General features: G+C 36.1%; 1 protein-coding gene across 1 annotated transcript in view; it reads right to left on the bottom strand.

Moving 5' to 3' along the window:
• pkp1a (plakophilin 1a) overlaps positions 1-15,999 on the bottom strand; it is a 52,351-nt gene that overhangs the window by 2,804 nt on the left and 33,548 nt on the right. Inside the window, exons 9-13 of the mRNA XM_088921594.1 lie at positions 14,264-14,434; positions 14,001-14,154; positions 10,350-10,536; positions 9,136-9,220; positions 792-899 (exon numbers count right to left, since the gene is read on the bottom strand). Coding sequence (XP_088777720.1) covers positions 825-899; positions 9,136-9,220; positions 10,350-10,536; positions 14,001-14,154; positions 14,264-14,434 — 672 coding nt within the window. The 3' untranslated portion in view covers positions 792-824. The remainder of the gene's footprint in view (positions 1-791; positions 900-9,135; positions 9,221-10,349; positions 10,537-14,000; positions 14,155-14,263; positions 14,435-15,999) is intronic.

Genomic DNA, 15,999 nt, shown 5'->3' on the forward strand with positions numbered 1-15,999 from the left:
GTTATTATATTTTATTTGTCACATTCATTGTTCTAAGTAGATATATATAGGAATTATGCTTCAAATAACCTTCACTTTTATAAGTAGGACAATTTGTAAATATTATACAATACATGTAGCCTGATGAAACAATTTATTGGTTTACTAATAACTTTCTGCAAATATACCAGATCTTCTGATCTTATTCCACAAATCACAATCACAAACCACAAAATCATTAAATGGCTTATTTTTATTTTTTTAGGATTTTTCTGATATTGTTCAAGTTCTTCATAGATTGGCTTTCTAACAAAATAATTAAACTCATTTGCCTTGGACTAACCAAGTCCCAGCACCCAGTCGTATCTTAAATATAAATTTGGGTAAGATACAGTATCTCTACTTTTCCACTTGATTCATGGTCAACAAATCCATATTCTACCTGGATGCTTATCATTGGTCCTCATTGTTAATTATTAGGAATGCAAATGTGCCTTCAGCTGATAATGCTGCTTACTAGTGCTTTACTCTAAACTGAAAATATATAAAATCTCTCCCTTTCACACAGTTAACACAACAACAATGGGAAGCAGCAAAGGGCAATGAAGCTGGGAAATACTACAAAGAGAATACTGCACTGTACTCATTTTTTGAGACTGGCATAGATTAATGATGACTAAGAAAAGGACAATAGAGACTTTGTAGAGACTTCTTCTTGTGTACAGGATTAATAGATGGAGCTATAATTCAGCTATATAAAGGCAGACATTAAGATACCCCACGATGCTTAAAGAGATTTAAAGGTGAATTACCCTCTAGGCTTAACCACTCCCTCAGCCACTGTTTCACAGGAGACCCTGAGCAGACTTGTGGGCAGATGTGGTGATTTCATTTATAAAGAAGTTCTTACTCAGCCCTTTCTGAAAAGCATAAAAAACAATACTTGATTAGAATTTTGAGGTGTGATTATGGAACACATCTTATGGAAAAAACAACTTAAAGCATGAAATTATAGTTTCTGGGCACCTATCATTTGGTTATTGTTACATATCAACAGTCATTTAAAGTTCATGCATTTGCTTGCTTCAAAATTCATACTAAAGCTCACATCTTACCAGGAATCTGAACAGTTTAATGATTAACCTTGAAAAATTCCTTAAAGCTGATTTCACCCTGGAATGCCTTTTATTGACATAATACTGACATAATAGCATGATGTTTTAACATGATTATTGTTCTCCTTTGGTTTGGTTACATAAAATAATGTACATTTTGTCAACAAAACTCAACATATTGCATTGTTTCCACTAGTTCTTAGTTTTTCTATCTCTGTTACAATACTGTCCAACAAAAACAAGAGAGACTGTGAGAGAAAAAAAAGTCAATGTGTTGAACTGCATGACAGCATGATAAAAAAAATATCCTGTAAAGACGATATCTATATTTACTGTCAAATTATAATGAACTATATGGATTTTATTTTAACTTATTCATTGTAAGAAGGCAGCAGATAGAGGCAACATGGTAGTTCTGGTTGAACTACATTTCCCTAAGACAGATGTCACTGGAAAAATTGGTGGAAAACGAATGGTCTGGTGGCATTTACAATCAGAAGCAAGGGGCTTAAAATCAAGAAAGGGCTATCGATGTCTGCTGGCTGCGAACCTGGTGGAGCTACTGCAACATGAGAGAAATACAGGAGTAGGCAAGCAACCCAACAATAAGCTGGCACTTTTTATTAGTTTTTCATTTCAGTCAACCATGAAAGATTCAATGAAAATAATGGAAAATGATGATAATTCATGTCTTTGCAGTTTTGTCTGAGTGAGACTAGATGAAATCACATTTGACTATAATTCAGATAATTCAGCCGGAAATCTCATCACATTAGGCTCATTGTTCAAGTATTTACCTTCTGTCTGGCAAACAGCATGCTGACTTTAACAAGTATAATCCTACGGCTTGTACGCGATTGTATGTGGATTGCAAGGTGACTCAGTGTGAAAGTTGGGGAGCAGAGGGGTTTGCCATTTTTTTTCCTTTTGTTTTGTATCGGTCCCTTATTTCCAGCTGATCTTATCTACACTCCAGAATCATGAACCTTTATTTTGTGTTAACTGATGGTTACCTAAACAAACATTGATAAGACTTCTACACTGTACTAATTAGGATAAGAAAACCAGAGTACCATGATGATAAAAAGAAAAGCTGTGGAGAGCCAAGAAATACTTTCTTTCAGAACTTCATTGAATAAGATGGAAGTTTTTTGTTAATTTTTCCCTGGTACAAATTAGTTTTGCTTAACGGACTTAAGTTGACTAGTGCTAGGAAATGTTTTTGTTGTTAAGACATTTTCATCAACTTGACTAAGACTAAATCAAAAACCGATGAATAACTGATAACATAGCTTTCTACCCTACCACTGTGTTGGTTTTTTCTTATTGCCTATTAAAGGATCCTGTTACACACCGTTTAACACTGTTTGTTTCTTACAAGCCTATTAAACATCAGCCCTTTCCCTTTTCATGGGTTCCATCTTTTGTATTGTGAGAATAAAAAGTTTATGTTGTTATATAACTTATATAAACAGATGTGAAAATAGTTTTGTGTTGAAAACTGCAATAAAAAAATAATGTAATTATGATAGCAATTGAGTTTTGGCTCAACATTAATTAGTTCAGTAGTTCGGCTAGACCCTAATGAATGCAATAGAGACAACATATGTATAAAGCAGTCGGCATGACTAGCCAACCCCTTAGATATCCCAACCCCCAAAACCCCCTGAAATACATTGATGCAGACTATCCATGCACCCCCTCACTATTGCAAGTGAGGAGCTAGGGTGTTTTTTCTGCAAGGTATATAAAGGGTGGCAGAAGAGATATGAGAAAGATATGGGAAGAGAAGACCTAGTTGGAAGACTTACATATGTAGACTAGCGGAAGTACAGTATGCGATAAGACCTATCCTTCCTCCAGAATGTATTGTTATAAACTCCATTTTGGTAGTTAGAACCTAATACATGTGATAAGAGAGACAAAATATCTGCTATAAGTGTTCAGAATGACATGTCGAGCTGATGAAATGCCAGCCTATCCAAATCCCCCAAAAGACCCTAAAAAATGCACCATTACAGAATCTTAAACTATTAAAATAATTATGTTTTAGGCTGGCCAGATCAGTTTGGAATTATGTGTCATACACTTCAGGAGACCACAGATCTAGCCCAGGTTCAATACAGGCTGAAACCATTTTCTTGTTGCCACAGGGCTGAATGGGCATCATAAGTGGAGATTTTGGAGAAAGAGAGGGAAGGGAGGAAGCGGCTGAGGTTTTTCTGGTTCCATGGAGGTTCCATGGAGAAGTGATGTTAGGAGAGTTGAAAGAAAGAGGAGACACCATGGCAGGTGCAGGGAGCTGGTTTGTTTCTACAGGAAGGCTGAGGTTGTAGAGCTCCTTGTTCAAGATGGCATTGAAACTAATCCCATTTTAGTTTAGAGGAGGAGAATGATGGTTGGATTTCTGAATCTTGCTGTGCTAGTAAAGGCAGTGAGCACAAGAGAGGATGAAACTGTAGCCGAGTGAGCAGCATCAGCGTGGTGCAGGAGCGACTAAAGCAAACTTTAGTCTGAGAAAGCTTTCTATCTCTGACCTCTGTCCTGAAGTTTTATTTCTACTATAAATAAATATATAATAATTTCTATTCTGGAATGCATGTAAATAAAAAAAAAGAATTGTGTAATAAATATTAATTAGCTCTTCATCCAATCACAGTACTACAAGAGGACTACTGTTAGAAGACAAAAAAAACAGTATAAACAGACATAATATATTGAAAGCAAGGGCTTCCATGCAAGTTTGGCTGCTGCACTAATTAAGTCAATAATATCCCAGCATGCTTAGGGATTAGTAATTATGGCCTATAATTATGGCTAGTACAGCTGCAAGAGGAAATCTCAATGACCTTGAAAGAGGGGTGATTGTTAGGGCATGTTTGGCAGGAGTTTCAAGACCAAGACAGCTCTTTGTGTGTAAAGTGATGTCAACATAAAACTCTGAAAGAAAGACATCATCAGCAAAGAGCAACAATGGGCATAAGCACAAATTCCAGGATCATAATGTTCATACATTATTCTGAAGTGCAAGGCAAAACAGGTAACTGCACAATGACAGTTAATTACAACCTAGGGCATGAGCATGAACAAGGAATATTCTAGAAGAGTTCCACCTCTGGTAATCTGGTGTAAGATGACTGACTTTGTTGTGTACCACTCCCTGCAAAATATCACTGGTAGACTCTATGTCAAAGCATGTTCAAGTTGTACCGGTCACATATTGTGTTGTGCCATATTAAGTGACTTTCCATTGGTGTTTCCATTTTTTGTCTACTATCTGTACATTGAAGGACTATGCAGATAATATACTTTTTTGAAAGAGGTTTTTGCACTAATTAGCTACAAAGAAATAAGTGGATGCTAATCAAATATAATTGCATAAAATGCCCTCATTTTCAACTATAAAACTGATAAAATGATAATACAAAATGATAGTACTTGATAAAGCAGAGATGTGGTTCAAATACAAAAGTGCTGATAGGAAGTATGATAACCATCTGCTTTTGTCAAAATATTAAGATGCATTATGGGATGTGAGAAAGTTGAGGAATGTGTTTGTGCCCCATTAAAAATGTAGCGATATGAAGCAATCCGAATCTCAAAACAGTCTGAAACAGTTTAAATTAGAAATTCACCTAAGAAGGCATTGCCCACAGGCACCATATGTAGTGCTACCAGTTTACAATTCCAGAAACAATGTAAATCTTTTTGAGATATTTTTTTAACAACCTCAGGGCTCAGAATCTGGTGAATAGCCACTGCTTTATATGAGTTTCTGTCATCTCTAAAGTTCTCTTTTGAAATGTTTGACACCTTCATGTTTAAAGAGAACCAACCTTACAAAAATATATTAATCTGCTGCTGAATTAACTAGTTTCTGAATAAAAGTGTCATTAACAATCTGTATACATCACTTGGTATTTTTTATCAGATCTATTTGGTTTACATAGAAATCAATATTTATTTTATAACATACTGTATATGGCACTTGGCACAATGCATGGACAACATCTCCATTCTAGTGGAACTAACATGGAACTAACATTTTGGTGAAGCTGCATGAAATTTGGTTCTTATTCTTAGAAACATAACAGCACCTAAACATCCATTAACACATGCATGTCATATAACACGAGACCTCCGTAATATACAACATGTATTATTAAAACATATTTTTTAGATTATTGTGGCACTTACTGTGCACTGAGCGGAGATGACATGTAAAACAAGTATACAAGTATAGTGAAGTATACAAACTGTTATTTCTATCGTTTCTTTCTAGCTTAATGTTTTTACAAAATATTGCAATATTTCAATGTCTGAATATCCATGAGTATATTTAAAAATTGTGATGCACATCCTAAATCAGCAAAAAATATTATGTAAACAAAACAAGCATGTGTGTAATTTCCTTCAGAAACCAATACATAGTTGATGCTGGGAGTCAATGACTTTAAATCAGTTTTTAGAAACTATGAAATATATCTTTCAAATGAAAAGAAAATAAATAAAGCTTACCACAATGTGTTGACTTATCCTTGTAGTATTATTTCAATGAAGTCTAAATAAAGTTGAGAAAATCTTTTTATCCAATACAGGGTCACTAGAATGCCACAGCCTATCCTGGCAAGCAACAGATGCAAGGAGGGATACATTCTTGATGGGGATGTCAAACCATTGCAGGGCACTGACACAAATACACATACCGTACACGCACACCAGGGCTCATTTTTCCAGAAGTCAAACCAGGGCACCCAGAAGGAAACACAAAAACTCCATGCAGAGAGCAGCCAAGGAATTGAACTCAGGGCCCAAAGCACTACATGGAAGCAATGCTAACTACTGTACCACCCACTCATTTAAAAAATTTATGTCTTAAAAACTATTTTTGCAGAATTTCAAAAAGTTTATTGTAACAACATGAAAAATATGGTCTGGAATGCCATTCTTTTGCTGTCAATGCATAGTGTAAGTGTTGTATTTAATAAAACAGGACATGAATATTTGTAACAGTTCATATAACTGTAATATAACAATATTAAGGGATTCAAATACAATTTCATTAAAAAGTTTAATCATTTGTACAGTTATTAAATATACTGATTGGATATGCAGTTTTCTTGGTATTCATGCTATATTGTGGACAAGAAAGAAAGAAATGGTGAAGAAGCTGAGGAGTTTTCATGGTACTCACAAGACGGGGAGCGGAATAGGATATGCTTCAGAGACACAACCAGTGTAGATTACCAGCTGCGTAAAAAATGCTACACAAATGGAAAGCACATGTCTGACGTCGTGTGCAGTAGTTTCAGCTCTACTGAATGACTACCCACATACTGCCAGTAATGACCTGGCTCACCTACTTTGGTTACTCATGGTCATGACGCAAAATGAGAGACTGTGCATGTAGATGGGGGATGTGCATTGTGATGTGGAAAATCCTGTAAAATGAAACACTTTTTTATTCTATAAAGAATATTTAAAAAAACATCAACATCATTTGATTGAAAGTATGGAACAATTTGTATGTGATATATACACATTATACATGCCTTCCAATACCGCAATGCTTTTGTCTAGACCTGCCTTATATTTACAGCAAGTACTGCTTCTCTGGATGGCCTTGGCAACCAACATTGCACCTAATAAGCGCCAGCTGTAATGTTATCTGCTATTTATGTATACTGGGATATATCGGACATCATTGAAATACATCATTATATCTATACATGAGTGCTGTATAGCCTGCATTGCTACAGAAAATCTGATTTCTGAAAAGCATTTCCTCAGAATATGAGCCAATCATTTAATATGAGTCATCAGTGATCATGATTTTCTGTGCACTTTGCTTCCCAATTAACCTCAGCAAATCGTAAGGAATTAATAATCCATACACTGTTAAAGCTCTACCACACTTCCACAAATATGGTACAGTACATTACAGATGGTCTATATATTTGATTAGATTAAATGTGCCTGCCTGCTTGGCTAGAGATTTGTGGCATTGCTTTTCAGGGGTGACAACACTATACTTCATTCAACAAGCACCTATAATTTGCAGTAAATGGAATGTCAAGACAAAGAGAGAATTAGGTTCCAGTACCCCGACAGCTGTGAGATGGTAATCATGAGAATTAGGTACTTGTGACCATCTACACCTATAAGAACAAGAACAACAAAAAAATCATTTTTTTTGTCTTCAATTGGCACTGTTAAAAAAACAATCACCTATGCTTGATGGACTATAGATAAACTCACATCCATATTTATTATTGTGGTAGAGGAAAAGTAGACTTGAAGTCACCTAATACTGTACATCAGATTACAGTGAAGTGGTCAAGGTGTGAACTGGTTTGTCAAGATTCCTCTTCTAGTATGTTTTAGTGCTGCAACTTCAGCAGAGTGAAGGGATTGTAATACAATTATATGGGTGGAGACTCACTCCACCCATCCACTCCTTCTTTCTCCATAATACTTCACTGAGGAGTGGCACTGTCTGGTACTCTTTTCTCTTTCTGTCTGTTAAATGCTTCTGCATCATTTTGAATCTTGTACTTGCATGAACTTGTACTTTGAATCTTGTACTTTCCTGGACGTCTTATATCATCTAGTAAATTAAACTGAGAATCTTAAATCAACTGCAAATTACACATAAGTGATATCAACTGATAGCCGAAAGAAACATTTTCTCTTCACTAAAACACAAAATACCCTTCCAGAATCCTGCCAATTACACAAATCATACACAGCTTCAAGCAACATTCACATAATTATCCATACAAAATACTGCTAGAATAATTTCAAACTTTACCAATATTACAATTACTGTTAAAAATGCAAGTAAGAACAGCACCTTTTAAAAGTATGTTTTTCAATACATCAACAAGACCTCTCATAAATCTAGATAAATTCAAGACTTCTTAAAATAAATTGTTACTATATAATCTTTTGTTATGAGTGCATGGCTTTGCCAAGTATGGCAAGGTTATGCCACCAACCCATGGTATCAATTTAAATATATCTGTGCTTGTGCAAACATGGTGAAACACTGAGAACTACTAGACCCATTCCAGGAGGCCATTCATAAAAAAACAGCCTGGGTTGTGCAAAATCTTATGCAATGATATATTTTATTTTGTTGCCTATAAAACAAAAACCAATCAATATTGCCTCTGTTACCATCTTTGGAAGAATTTTTATTTTGAAGCCTTTTTATTTTGAAATAATTTGTGTCCAAAACTTTAGAAATAATAGAAATCTAAGAAATTAATTTAAATTCTTCTTAAGAAATTACATTTACAAAGATAACCAACTGAGGTACTGTTTGTGCCTTCCATCTAAAAGCAAATGAATCAGTGAGGGATGGGTTGATAATATCACATTATATAGAAAACTGACATGGACAACATTGTGGACAATTTTGTGAAAATATATATCTACTAAATTTTCCCAAGTAACGCTGCTAGTCTTTTGTATTCTTTATTGGAAAGTACTCCATTTTGAAAAACAAAAAAAGAACACAATTAACTTCTTATAATACTATTCAAAATATATCAGTTTTCTATACATTCATATTGACAGTGCAAAAATGTCTCTTTTAAGTATAAACATTAGAGAGAGAGGGCTGATTTTGCTCTGATATATTACATATATATATTATTTTAATATGAGGGCAGCCAAAGATGTGTAAAAGGCTGAGAGCCCTACCTCCTGGCCATAGGACAGGGAGACTAGGACCCCCATTCCCCACAAAAGCAACCAAGTGAGGAAGAGGAGTCACATGTGTCATACAGGTACTGTATATATGAATCTAAGGAACTACTTCAGGATTAGTTATGAGTTGTGTGGCAACTGAATTTAAATAGTCCTGCTGCCCTCATCTCTCCCAAACGTTTGTTACAAATCCATAAATAGAACAAGTCTGTTACTCTTCCACAGCTCAAACTATTGCTTTTGCCAAAATGATCAATACTCAAAATCTGTTTGTCAGAGTAATACCCAAGCACTTCTTTAGCTCATGGAACAGTCAATGAATTCCTACCTTCTTAAGGAAACTCTGAAGGTCCTTCTCTGCCCAGAGGTCATGCAGCAGGAGTGCAGCAGCTTTACTGGCTTTTGGAAAGTTTCTGTCAGTTAGAGAGACTACTCATTAAATTTAATTTCAACCAAATAAAATGCATTCACAAATCTTGGGTGAAAAAAGAAAGTCAAAGACCACTGGCTTTTTAGTTGTAAATAAGTAAAGGGTGCCTGAGTATTAAAAATGATCAGAAACGTTTAATGTTTAAAGGCAAAAGAAAAGAAAATTGTTTCAAAATAACCGTTGTCTACCCAGGTTACTTGTTGTACTTAATTATCATGAGTAATGACTGAATGTGGTCCTCATAAACATCTCACTTCCAGTCTTGCCAAGGCAACTAAGATTACATGTATGCTTTCATAAAACCAATGTGGAAATATATCCTGTGATTGTAATTTACTACAACTGGATTAATACTTTTGCTTCTGTTATTATTATTGTACTGGCAAATGATCTTTTCTAAAGTAATAGGGCAATATAAGTTACAAGAAAAATACTTTTTCTGAAATTACACAGATTAATATTATAATATGTACTATTTAGTACATACAACAACTACTGAACGTATACATCGTATATAAATATTCAAACAATCAAAAATAGAATAAAATTACAGAAGTAATTTCATTTCATCAACATAACATGATCAAATCTTATAAAAAACAATTATACAAAATGTATAAATTATGTATATAACACACGGAGAAAGGATCCATATGCTACTGTAGCTTAATGATCCAACATCACTAAGAAGTCAAGAGGGATACACAAACAGAAATGAAGTCTCCCAGCAGTTCCATGGGGCACCTGAGAGAAGAGGAGAGAGTGAGTGCAAGCTCAAAGGTGATGGATTAATGCAATAGGAGAGACAGACAGAGATGGCAAAGTCAGAAGAGGAGGAGTAGAATGAGGTCAACATTTGGCAGGTCTGAAAACAGAAACAAAATGAACTAAGGCAGCATGAGACATGGAGCCACAGTAGTGAAAAAGTGAAAATGCAATAAAATAAGAACAGATTAGAGAATAGAACAAACCAGCAATTTTGATAAAACTGTTAGTTATCTTATAATAACAAATTATAGTCAGGAATTAACACTGATGGGCTTTAGATTTTTTTTAATTTTATTTTGTGCCCATTCTCATTTTCTTCCATGTGTCTAGTAGGGCAGTCTCACCTGTTTTTGCTGATATCATTCAGTGAGCTGATCAAGCCAGTGTTCAGCACCCTCTTTCCCATTTCGGGCACTGACATCATCAGGTTACGGGCAGTGTGACATGTTGCTGCTAGGGTATCATCAGAGTCAGCTCCATTCTTTGTCCCAGAGCTAAGAAGGCCAGTCAGATTCGGTAGGATACTTCGAGCTAGAACAGCCCCAAAAGAGCAAAACTCAGTACGAATTTCACTTCACATTTTAGTGGTTCCTGGCTGTTATACACACTCCAGAAATTCCAGTCCAGGGATTTTGAACCCTGGTCCTACAGAGCCTCATCAGGTATGTGTATTGATGATTGCCATTAAATCAGCCATTTCTAAAAACATGAACATTTATAACTAAATTATAAGTACTCTTCAGTTCTCAAGGACCAGTGATCTCTTAATTGAATATAAACTTTCTTAACTTACAGGTGTTGACAATCTTAAGATGGAGGAGCTATAAGAATAACTGTATTTGGGCTCACTGGGACTAGGGATGGAAATCCCTGCTCTGAATAACATTATAATTAGCATTAAAAGAAACGTATTACTCATAATGCAAAAGGTTATCCAGAAATGAGTCTTTTTAATAGCGGTTGCGCTTACGTTGTGAACAGAGATGACACAGATCAGTGGTTCTCAAACTTTTTGGACCAAGTACCACCCCTAATCCAACCAAAGCATCCAAGTACCACCTACAAGTCATCACCTCATAGGAACCCCAGAAATTCTCAATGACCAACATGAGCGCGTGTGCACACACACTCACACATACATATAATAAATATTATAATAATAAACTTTGTTTGATATAAAAAAATGTGGCTTCTCAAAGTGTTTTACAGAAAAAAAATAAAAATAAACAAATAAAAATAAAAAAGCACCATTTCAGTGAGAGGGGTGAGCCTGTTTAGTCGAGCAAAGCAGATGTGAATTAATTTTTCGAGCCTTGATACAATTCACAACAGTCTAACAGATTTTAAATCGTCAGGCATTTTCTTGATGGCAAAGGTCTCGCGGTGGATGTTGCAATGCATCCATTAATTTCTGGAGCAACCTCTCTAATTCGTGCAACTACACCGCTGTGTCGGCTTGTCATTGCTCTAGCACCGTCTGTACAAACTCCGACACATTTTATCCAGTCGATGCCATTCTCTTCGATAAATTCATTCAGAAGCTGAAATACGTGCTCTCCTGTAGTTCCTGTGGGTAGTGGCTTACAGAACAGAAAGTCCTCACGGGACGTACCCTCAAACTCATATCTAACGTAAACGAGCAAATTGGCCAAATCGACTACAGACTCATCTAATTGCAGTGAAAAACATCTGCTCATCTTAACGCGCTCTGTCAGCGTACTTTTGATATAATCCTTCATTTCAATAATTCTATGAATGACTGTGTCTTTCAGGGGGGGCAGCAGGTTGAGCTGTTCAGCAGCTTTTTCTCCACACATAATAGTGTGGGGCTTAACTGCTTTAGCAATCCGCAAGCTTGCATTTTTTCACGTTTCCGTTTTTAAGTTTTTATTTCATGCGCATGGGAGAGAAACACAGAGACGCTCTGTGTATTTTTCTCAAATTGACTTAGAACAGTTCTTAAATATTTTTCTGTTATTTTTCACGCTTTCCTGTGCTCCCAAGATTACCAACGTTCGTAGCACGCATTTCTATGCATTCCTGTGTTTACAACGTTGGCATTGTTCTAAAATCACGCACATTCTCCTACCTCCCTATTTGCTGGAGATACAGTAGCTTTTTTTAAATACAATTGGTCACTTGCGTCCGTAGCACGCATTCCTATAGAGTGGTATAGAATTAGTATAGTATCTCTTGTGTCCACTGAAGTATTAGCACGCACTGTATCGTAGTACGTAGGCTGCATATTCGACACGTATAAAAATACAAAATATGAAAACCCGTCCCAATTTTTCAGCGCACACAACACAGTTCCAGGGTCATTTGGCGTACCACCTGGCGGCACGCCGCGTACCACTGCAGGTACGCGTACCACAGTTTGAGAACCACTGACATAGATAATACTGTTTAACATTTGTCAATAACAGGGTTGGTAAGCAAGGTCCCTACCGTGAAATTCACAAGCCACAGTCTGAAGTAACCCTAACTGTATATCCGTGATGCAAGCTTTGCACTAGTTTGCAGATAATACCTTGAGGATTCTGTCTCATTTCTCTCGGAGAGCACATATTTATTCACTGGTCTAAGCTTTAGATGTCACATGTTGTTCCAGTTCACCCTGTACAAAATGTTCAATGAGACTTAAGTATGGGGCTCAGGGCATCCCTGGCCCAACTATCACATAATGATCAAGCAAGAAATCCATGTTTACACAAGCAGCATGAGGATATGCGTTGATCTGCTGGAATAAGTCAGCAGGAAGAGTAGAAAGTATGATCCCACTTATCTTGGTGAGGTGTCATAACTTGTTTTTCCAGATCATGCTTTATTATTGATGGCCTGTGTTTAGCTGTAAACACTATCTTGCTAGGTCAGAAATTCCTGCCTATGAGTCCCAATGCTGTAATTGAGCTCCCTTTATGGGGAGGTGTGCTTTGAGGTGTGTTGTGTGTAAGAAAATGCCACAAGTTTCATAATTAAAATGCAATGTTAATCTATTTCCCAGATGCACTAGTACTAGAAGTTACAGTTTTGCTCTGGAAAACAAACTAGCATGAATAAGCAAAATACCCTCAAAATACAATACTTAAGCAATGTCATTTTCTTCAATATCTCAGAAAGATGCAGTAAAGCACCATAGTTCTTTGAACTCTTTAAGAGAACTAGCAATAGTAATATGGAATCTGGCTTTTATTTCAGAAGCCTCACACCCTCATTAAAAGAATGGCTCTTAAAGGAAACTTGTGATTTTTTCTATAGCAATAATCAAGACAAATGAATCACCAGATACATTATCTCTTCCTACAACAATGTGTTGAGCTTTGTTTTGTTTTTCTTAATTACAATTTGGGAGAAATAAAGTTAAGAATGTTAATTACTTTCCCACTAGGGTGAAGAGCAAATGAACAAACCATGTTCCCTCTGTCACAAAATGGTGCTGTATGGAGCAAAGTGAGAGTCATCTGACTTTTGAGTCACAGTCCATAACCAGGCATTTTACTCCAAATTTGTTTTTGTTTTGTAATGCTGTTGTGTGTGAAGTTAAATACCAAAGAGAAAAACACAATTATTATGATTATGTATTTCTAACTGGTGGTTCCTTTTTCCCTTTCCTTCGCCACTACTGTTGTGACTCCTGTGGAAACATGGATCTCTTGGTAACAGGTAAGTGCATATTTGCATTTTTTTTTGCATAGGCCTCCACAGGGTTTTTTGTGAACACAATTTCTAAAAAAAAAAGAAAGCAGCACTAATTTTCTGTCATTGGCTGCTAAGACTGTGTAGATTTTACATTTTTCAAATTATGTAGTCTATTATTGTATTTTCTTGTTTGAATTTAATAAAATCGTATACTCATATAGCTACACAAAAGAAAGATAAAGATGACTTTTACACAAAAGAAGGGGAACAGAATTTGACAAAAGCATTTTTTCTTGGTCTTGCAAAATGTGTTCTCCTCTTGATACTGTCCCCATCTCAAAAGCTGAGAGACTCACCCATGGTGGTTTGTAGGCCTGGGGTCCGGGACATATTCCCCAGCAGAGAGCTGGCAGTTTTCTGCAGGCTGGGGTTAGATGACTGAAGCAGCCGAGCGATCTCTGGTAGTCCGTTCAGTTTCTGCACAATTGTCTGGCTCATTACATTGGACACCTCAGAAAGAGAAATGTGTTTAGAATTTGCCAGTGCTCTTGTGTAGCTAGGTGCCACAGAACACATTTTTTCTACGGATCATATAGCAACCCACAAACCCCTTTCTTACTATTCCCTTGTTGGCAGTAAGATTCTGGAGAGCTCCAGCGCAGGCCTCAAGAGTTGAGTCCTTGTTGCTGTTCTGCAGAAGGGACAGATACATCTGCATGGCTTTGGAATGGAAGAGCCAGCCCACTCCCTTAGGATTGTTGTCCTCCATCACTGGATAGTCAAATGTATTCTTGATAGAGAAGAAAATATTTTTTGTTTTATATTTAGAATGCACACAGAATACCTCTGCACTAAATAGCTTTACATCACTTTAAACAACACTTCTTCTTAATACCCAACAGCACAGAGATAAGAGTCTACATTTTCTTTGAAATACAAACATCTGCCAAATAAGAGACATATTTCCATTTATATTTGATTTTATTTTTTAAAAAGCACAAACTTACTTATTTAATATATTCCCTTAACTTTTATTATATTCTCCTAACAATGCCAGAAATAAAAGTAAATCTTTCTTTTAAAGAGATTAATTTTCCCAAAAATGGAACCTTAATTGGCGTGTACAAAATCATGCTCTTCTGAAAGCAACATTACTTATGCTTTAGGTTTATGTTTTGGGAACATACTTATGTTTTGGGAACATATAACAATTAATTTACTAACTTAAAAAAATGAATTGGTGACACACCTCTTTACTGTTCTCATTACAATGCCATCCCTTCAAAACATAGAAAATAAATGAAACACAAACAATACTGTTCACCTGGAAGTTACCTCTTTAAAGATTGTATATTTAATGGGTATTTTAGCAGTAAGCATGTTATTCAGTTTAGTGTACACCCATAAGGTGCATCAATTTGGACACAACTTTGCAAGTCAAGTTGTAAAATATCAATCAACACGAGATGTGACTTGGAAGCAATCGAAAACACAGCAAATAAACACATAGCCATGCCCAACAGGTATTTTCACAAGATTATCACCAAAACCTCCTACACTACCTACTTCCTGCAACTATATTTTTTTTATCAGAAAGCACTGATGTTCCTTAACATGTTGGATCCGACTCTCGGCGATTCTATAGGCCATCTCTTGCCACGCTTTCCGGTCTTGGACTTTCCCTTTCAGCTGTTCACATCAGCATTAGTGATGTGGATACTCCCAGTGCACAATAATTTAAATCAGCTGGTCATGCCCAGTAGGGATGTACCTGTACACATTGAGGACCATGCTACTGAGGTCATACTGAGGACCTCCTGGTGAAGCATGTGTGTGGTTCCCAGGGTGGAAAGGTCAATATGAGAAAGCACAGACATTCCTATTCTCAGTGTTTGGCCAATCAGTCAATCAACAATCTGAGCCAGCACGTGCCTCAGGTTGTTTGAAAGGTCTTGCTCTTGCAAAAGAATGGTTCATTTAAATGTGATAGTTATTGCATTCCAATAAGGATGTTTTTTTAAAGACCAGTTCCCTGATTTCCTTCAAAAATAAAACATTTTGATGATTTGCACTAAAGTGAGCATTCATCTCCATATTTTACTTCTGTTGCTCAGTACTTAACTATCACACTGATGCCTTTTTAAATAAGTTAAAGAATGCAGTAGCTTGGAAGACATAAAGGCTGTAATATCCTAAGGGACTGTCAGTGTATACAGGTATATACATGAGTATTTATATAATTCTGTTAGCTTGACAAGATTTTTTTTCTTTATATTACATTTCTTCTGCATGAACAAAGACTTGCTTCTTGGTCCTTTTTAATCTAGATTAATATTGGCCCATGTCCAAGGTCCC

Source organism: Atractosteus spatula, chromosome 7, assembly GCF_055471065.1.
Source record: "Atractosteus spatula isolate fAtrSpa1 chromosome 7, fAtrSpa1.hap1, whole genome shotgun sequence".
Classification (NCBI taxonomy): domain Eukaryota; kingdom Metazoa; phylum Chordata; class Actinopteri; order Semionotiformes; family Lepisosteidae; genus Atractosteus; species Atractosteus spatula.